Below are 8,526 nucleotides of genomic sequence, written 5' to 3' on the forward strand. Positions count from 1 at the left end.
TTTAATTTTCTTATTGTAAAACATTTCAAGAATGTTGTGTCAAATATTCAAGTCAATTGAAGCAAAACTGTAGAAGTTATAGGCCATTATCTCCTCCTATCTAATACTGCAAGAAAGCAAGAGCAGAAATTTCAAACGCGTTTTTCTCGAAAGCACATTTTTAAAGTCCGTGGACATCGTCATTTGAAAACTACTTATCCGATTCTTTTCAAATTTGGATCATACTTTCTACATAGAAAATACCAGACCCCAACGTTTTTCTTTTTTGATTTTTTTTACTTTGGAGAGATTTTACAGGTGAAAAATGGCGGATTTTTAAGTGAAAAATCGTAGTTTTTACTTCAAACAGCCACAAAAATTTCATAAAAATATTTTTAAGTTAAATAAATACGTTGGGGTCCAGAAAAACATCTATAAAAATATTTGGCTCTGATTTTTTGACTTCAGATGATTCTGCGCTGAGATACAGTGTCCACCGCAAATCCTGTTTTCTAAAAAGCATCCTCGAAAATGCTCCGTCACCGGCTCATTTTTCAATATTTTTCTACGAAAAAATTACTTAATGTTCTTTCAACAATGCTTTGTATAATGCAAAAAATTTGAATACATTTGTTTGAACGATAGCTCTAGAAAAAAATCGTGAAAATGGTGTTTTTTTATACCCATTAGACCCTACCCCTCCCCCCCACCCCCCTTAAAAAAAAATTCAGGATTTATTTGTGGTTAGAATACTTTTGTTGTAACATTTTCGATTATTGAAACAAATTAAAGGTACAATATTTACTTCCAGCTATTTTATGAGCGCAGTCTTTGTACGCACTACAAAACTTAGTTTGTCCTCGTCCAGTATCAGGTAATCGACTCGGCCTCTTTTGGTACCATTCCGTGCCAAGATGTAGGACACTTCGGCTCTCAAATCGTGCTGGGACAGTATCACATGGTACCAAAAGACGGATTCATTCACAACATTCCGGCAGGTGTGTCCTTCGATGATCGTAAAGTTGAATCCTTGTTTTTTAAAAACTGCTTCCAACGTTCTGTTCACTCGATTGGAATGGATCGACCCCACGAGATCCTGCGTCACAAATGGAGCTTTTTCCAAGCATTCTTTGGTTGCAAAAACTGAAAAGTAGGAAATTCCCGTAAAACGTCAATCTTCCAAGAATGCATAACAAACTAACCGGCCACAGCTAATAGAATGATCGCGATCAGTTTCTTCATTTTTTGCCAATTTTTGCCTCACAGTAACAAGCGATTGAAGTTCTCAAAACAACGTCCGAACGAAATGAAGGCTATTAATGAACTGATAAGAATTTCAAGAACACGTGAGATTAATGCGACGTCATCAATTGGTGATTAGAACTTTTTGACAGTACATTCAAGAGATTCCGCATTCGCATTAAAATATCAATCCGGATTGCCGGTTTCAATGTTTAAAAATAATGATGTTTGTTTTCGTTCGATCATAAGATTATTTATTAACCAATAAAAGTGATCGTTTTTTTAAAAGAGTTTTTTTAGTAATTCAAGATAATTTAGGATTTTTTAAGGGAAACTGACTACCAGTATTGGGTATTTACCTTCTACTGATAATAGCAAATTAAAAACTCAGAATCACTATTGGAGATTTAAAAGTTGGACGTCTAAAACGTCCAAGTATTGTTGGTTACAGATAAGAGCTGAGTCGCATGGGGAATCCATTTTCTTAAAGGAGATGACTAAAAGTTTGAATTGCTATATATTTAAAAATGTAAAAAAAACTAAACGGCTTTTGCCAATTCATTTCATCTTCAAATTTCTTGCTCCTTCCACAGTTTTTGCGTCTTCCACAATAATATTTGACAAAAACCTAACATCTTTCGCAGAAAAGATAATCTCACAGATCGAAATACGGGTCGGTGTAACGATGACAATAAAGACAAACAAACACCAAATGGCACAATAAATTTATGTTGGCAAAATAAACGAAATTAAAAGGCAACTGTTTCCACTTACATTTCATTCGCCTGAAGGGATTCGAAGGATTATGAATGTTTTTGGAAGGTACCGACTGCCGGGCTGGGGGGGTTCGAAACCGCAGAGAAAATTAAATGTTTCTAATTTCAACAAAGTCAGAAAGGCACAGCTCATCGGCAAGTGGAGCAGGGGTAATGGATTGAATAAAATGTTTGGATCTTTGGTCGATGGTTTCAGAAAAACGTGTTGGTGTTATGAAGATTTCATACTTTCTCGTACTTCTCTGTGAAATAAAACTCGAGAACATTTATTGAATATTTTTTTATTGTAATTTCTTATTCAATATTAATCAGTTCATTTTTTGGGTATTTTAAAAATCATCAAATAACAAGCCATGCCAAAAGTCACTTTTTAAACTTAATATTAATATGTGGTTGTACATAAAAGCAGAAAGCTGGCAAACTCAAGTCCAATGAATGGGGTTAAAGCTTACATACAACAAACTTTCATTGCCCATAATCGAAAAATTAAGATATTTTAGATCGAAAAGTTGAAAAATAAACTTAAATTCAAAAGGTGACACAATTCCCAACTTCCACTGTTTGACTTCTGCTTTTTTTATTTTTTCAACTCCCCTACAAATTATCAAATTTTGAAAAAAAAACAACCTTAAACTCTATTTATCTCCCAACCCTCCTTCGGTTTTCTTTTTTGGAAAATCGAAGCGGGGATGGGTGCCAAAAAATGATTTTAATATTTTTACCGGCCTTACGGAATATTGATGAAAATAAAAAAATATCAGCTTTGCTAAAAATTTTGCACTGATTTGCGGATTGGATGATGGAACTTAAAATCAACGCTTGTCTTATTTTATTATTGAACAGTTCTTAACACATTGCAGACTAAAAGCGGGAGTATTTTTTCGGTCGCTACGAATGCGCCAAACATAAAAGCATAACTAAAAAGTTTTAAATTTAATAAGAAAGCTAAATTCGCCTTAACAAAACAAAACATCATCAATATCAAAGATTGTGAAATTTGCTTTGGTGGTTCGTGAGATATATAGTTCCGAAATATGGTATTTTTCGGCTTAGATTTATTTTTGGTCCTTAATTTAATTATGTGTTCCTTTATGTGTAGATAAACTACTGTTCATATTCACTACACTTAGGGAGTGAACAAAATTTAATGTTCAAAAATTTAAAGTTAGAAACTTTTTTATAATTTCATATTTTTTTCTTTGATAAAGTTTGATTTAGGTCACAGTATAAAATTAAAAAAGCAGCATTTGAAAGAAATATTACGGGGATAGTTCAAAATTCTCCCGATTCACCCCAATTTACGGTACTTATTATTACCTCTGGTTATAACTTCGTTATTTTAACACTTTTTAAATGCAATAACACTTCATACACTTTTTTTGGTCTAAACATGATGAATTGAAACTATTTGAAGAAACATTTTATATAAGCTGAGTTTCGCGGTGCATCAGCTTTAAGATATTTCTACTCACAAATTCGGGCATGAAAAAACTGTTTTTGTACTCCGCATTAAACGTTTGATTTTAGTTATGAAGTTGGAATTGGAAACAACCCGCTTTTCCTTTCGGAAGGAAAAGTTTAAAGGTCAGTACTAACAAGCTTTATCATCGCTGGCATTGTCGTCTGAGCGCAACCGCATTGTATATGTCTGAAAGAAACCAGAGAAAACATTTCCCATATCCGAACACGAGACAATGGATAAGAACATTCATCCAGCAAGGATATTGTCGAATGATATACCGAGCGCTATGTGAATACATGAACCGGCATTATAAGAAAAATCCTTTTTTATTTTCTACTCCCGGAAAAAAACTCCCCCCAAGTGTCCGGCTGAGTGTGTGCATGTGAATCGGCAACAGTTTCACGATTACCATTCCCATTCTATTCTCATTCCATTCCCATTCCATTTCCAATCCATTCCCATTCCATTCCCATTCCATTCCCATTCCATTCCCATTCCATTCCCATTCCATTCCCATTCCATTCCCATTCCATTCCCATTCCATTCCCATTTCATTCCCATTCCATTCCCATTCCAATCCCATTCCATTCCCATTCCATTCCCATTCCATTCCCATTCCATTCCCATTCCATTCCCATTCCATTCCCATTCCATTCCCATTCCATTCCCATTCCATTCCCATTCCATTCCCATTCCATTCCCATTCCATTCCCATTCCATTCCCATTCCATTCCCATTCCATTCCCATTCCATTCCCATTCCATTCCCATTCCATTCCCATTCCATTCCCATTCCATTCCCATTCCATTCCCATTCCATTCCCATTCCATTCCCATTCCATTCCCATTCCATTCCCATTCCATTCCCATTCCATTCCCATTCCATTCCCATTCCATTCCCATTCCATTCCCATTCCATTCCCATTCCATTCCCATTCCATTCCCATTCCATTCCCATTCCATTCCCATTCCATTCCCATTCCATTCCCATTCCATTCCCATTCCATTCCCATTCCATTCCCATTCCATTCCCATTCCATTCCCATTCCATTCCCATTCCATTCCCATTCCATTCCCATTCCATTCCCATTCCATTCCCATTCCATTCCCATTCCATTCCCATTCCATTCCCATTCCATTCCCATTCCATTCCCATTCCATTCCCATTCCATTCCCATTCCATTCCCATTCCATTCCCATTCCATTCCCATTCCATTCCCATTCCATTCCCATTCCATTCCCATTCCATTCCCATTCCATTCCCATTCCATTCCCATTCCATTCCCATTCCATTCCCATTCCATTCCCATTCCATTCCCATTCCATTCCCATTCCATTCCCATTCCATTCCCATTCCATTCCCATTCCATTCCCATTCCATTCCCATTCCATTCCCATTCCATTCCCATTCCATTCCCACTCCATTCCATTCCCATTCCATTCCCATTCCATTCCCATTCCATTCCCATTCCATTCCCATTCCATTCCCATTCCATTCCCATTCCATTCCCATTCCATTCCCATTCCATTCCCATTCCATTCCCATTCCATTCCCATTCCATTCCCATTCCATTCCCATTCCATTCCCATTCCATTCCCATTCCATTCCCATTCCATTCCCATTCCATTCCCATTCCATTCCCATTCCATTCCCATTCCATTCCCATTCCATTCCCATTCCATTCCCATTCCATTCCCATTCCATTCCCATTCCATTCCCATTCCATTCCCATTCCATTCCCATTCCATTCCCATTCCATTCCCATTCCATTCCCATTCCATTCCCATTCCATTCCCATTCCATCCCATTCCATTCCCATTCCATTCCCATTCCATTCCCATTCCATTCCCATTCCATTCCCATTCCATTCCCATTCCATTCCCATTCCATTCCCATTCCATTCCCATTCCATTCCCATTCCATTCCCATTCCATTCCCATTCCATTCCCATTCCATTCCCATTCCATTCCCACTCCATTCCATTCCCATTCCATTCCCATTCCATTCCCATTCCATTCCCATTCCATTCCCATTCCATTCCCATTCCATTCCCATTCCATTCCCATTCCATTCCCATTCCATTCCCATTCCATTCCCATTCCATTCCCATTCCATTCCCATTCCATTCCCATTCCATTCCCATTCCATTCCCATTCCATTCCCATTCCATTCCCATTCCATTCCCATTCCATTCCCATTCCATTCCCATTCCATTCCCATTCCATTCCCATTCCATTCCCATTCCATTCCCATTCCTCTCCCATTCCATTCCCATTCCATTTCCATTTCATTCCCATTCCATTCCCATTCCATTCTCATTCCATTCCCATTCCATTCGCATTCCATTCCATCGTATTCCCTTTCCATTCCCATTTCGTTCCCATTCCATTCCCATTCCATTCCCATTCCATTCCCATTCCAATCCCATTCCATTCCCATTCCATTCCCATTCCATTCCCATTCCATTCCCATTCCATTCCCATTCCATTCCCATTCCATTCCCATTCCATTCCCATTTCATTCCCATTCCATTCCCATTCCATTCCCATTCCATTCTCATTCCATTCCCATTCCATTCGCATTCCATTCCATCGTATTCCCTTTCCATTCCCATTTCGTTCCCATTCCATTCCCATTCCATTCCCATTCCATTCCCATTCCAATCCCATTCCATTCCCATTCCATTCCCATTCCATTTCCATTCCATTCCCATTCCATTCCCATTCCATTCCCATTCCATTCCCATTCCATTCCCATTCCATTCCCATTCCATTCCCATTCCATTCCCATTCCATTCCCATTCCATTCCCATTCCATTCCCATTCCATTCCCATTCCATTCCCATTCCATTCCCATTCCATTCCCATTCCATTCCCATTCCATTCCCATTCCATTCCCATTCCATTCCCATTCCATTCCCATTCCATTCCCATTCCATTCCCATTCCATTCCCATTCCATTCCCATTCCATTCCCATTCCATTCCCATTCCATTCCCATTCCATTCCCATTCCATTCCCATTCCATTCCCATTCCATTCCCATTCCATTCCCATTCCATTCCCATTCCATTCCCATTCCATTCCCATTCCATTCCCATTCCATTCCCATTCCATTCCCATTCCATTCCCATTCCATTCCCATTCCATTCCCATTCCATTCCCATTCCATTCCCATTCCATTCCCATTCCATTCCCATTCCATTCCCATTCCATTCCCATTCCATTCCCATTCCATTCCCATTCAATTCCCATTCCATTCCCATTCCATTCCCATTCCATTCCCATTCCATTCCCATTCCATTCCCATTCCATTCCCATTCCATTCCCATTCCATTCCCATTCCATTCCCATTCCATTCCCATTCCATTCCCATTCCATTCCCATTCCATTCCCATTCCATTCCCATTCCATTCCCATTCCATTCCCATTCCATTCCCATTCCATTCCCATTCCATTCCCATTCCATTCCCATTCCATTCCCATTCCATTCCCATTCCATTCCCATTCCATTCGCATTCCACTCCCATTCCATTCCAATTCCATTTCCATTTCATTCCCATTCCATTCCCATTCCATTCCCATTCCATTCCCATTCCATTCCCATTCCATTCCCATTCCATTCCCATTCCATTCCCATTCCATTCCCATTCCATTCCCATTCCATTCCCATTCCATTCCCATTCCATTCCCATTCCATTCCCATTCCATTCCCATTCCATTCCCATTCCATTCCCATTCCATTCCCATTCCATTCCCATTCCATTCCCATTCCATTCCCATTCCATTCCCATTCCATTCCCATTCCATTCCCATTCCATTCCCATTCCATTCCCATTCCATTCCCATTCCATTCCCATTCCATTCCCATTCCATTCCCATTCCATTCCCATTCCATTCCATTCCCATTCCAATTCCATTTCCATTTCATTCCCATTCCATTCCCATTCCATTCGCATTCCATTCCATCGTATTCCCTTTCCATTCCCATTTCGTTCCCATTCCATTCCCATTCCATTCCATTCCCATTCTCATTCTCATTCCCATTCCCATTCTAATTTCCATTCCCATTCCCATTCCCATTCCCATTCGATTCCCATTTCATTCCCATTCCATTTCCATTTCATTTCATTTTCAAAGCCGTACAATGTATAATAACGTCAATATTGCTTAAAAAGTGACAAATTAATAAATATGGACGACTTTTTTCGTCGACCACTGGCAAACCTTTGACATCTGAAAACAATTAGCTGTCCCTGAAAACTACAATGTGTTAATTATCATCCTTAGAGCACCTGCAACGGTTCAGGCGTAAATATTGGTTTTAAGTATATCAGTTTAAGCACAATTTGAAATTTTAGAATCGGCTAAAACACCCACTCCCCACCGGTGTAGGAGCAAATTTAAAACGGAAACACTTTCATTGCGGACACTTAATAATTGAGAAGAAAAAACTCATTTTATTGGAAAAATTGCATAAGTCTTGATTTTCACGGTTAGGTAATTGTCTTAAAATTAATTCTACGAATATTCTTTTTGACAGAACAGTGATTTCAACTATTCTACCAGGATTTCATTAATTTAAAAGCTAAAATGACTACACAACGAGGAAAAAAGGTCAATTGAAACAATTCTTCAATTAATTCAATCAAATTGCTTTGAATCAATGGAATAAGGTTTTGATGAAATGAAATGAAAAAGCAATTTTTTTTTTCAAGTTATTGCTGACATTGATAAAGGAAACGAGAAATGTTCATTCCAAAGTCAAAGGAAATTTTCCTTTGATTTGTCGACATTTTTGTTTGACAAAAACTTGTTTCACTATTTGTAAATTTATGTATGGATACAGAAAAATATGCTGATATTGACGAAAACTCCGAGCAATCCATACGAAACTAAAAATCTCTCAATATCTTAAATAAAACAAAAATTATAGAACAAACAATAAACATTTATTTTACCTCATCGAGAAAGTATTTAAATTTTCTTTTCGTTTATTTTTTTCAAATTTTAGAACGCTGACTGGATTCACTAATTCGTCGAGCCCAAATGACAAGCTTTTTATTCAAT

The 8,526-nt window shown here is 38.2% G+C and overlaps 1 protein-coding gene across 1 annotated transcript; it reads right to left on the reverse strand.

Annotated features, from left to right (window-relative positions):
* Positions 1–727: 727 nt before the first annotated feature.
* LOC129749869 (uncharacterized) lies at positions 728–1,298 on the reverse strand. Its single transcript, XM_055744968.1, has 2 exons — positions 1,182–1,298; positions 728–1,122 (listed from the first exon to the last, which is right to left on the reverse strand). Exons 1-2 carry the CDS (start codon positions 1,219–1,221, stop codon positions 791–793), a joined length of 372 nt encoding a protein of 123 aa, XP_055600943.1. The 5' UTR covers positions 1,222–1,298; the 3' UTR covers positions 728–790.
* Positions 1,299–8,526: the final 7,228 nt, after the last annotated feature.

This window comes from Uranotaenia lowii, chromosome 2 (genome assembly GCF_029784155.1).
Source record: "Uranotaenia lowii strain MFRU-FL chromosome 2, ASM2978415v1, whole genome shotgun sequence".
NCBI lineage: Eukaryota > Metazoa > Arthropoda > Insecta > Diptera > Culicidae > Uranotaenia > Uranotaenia lowii.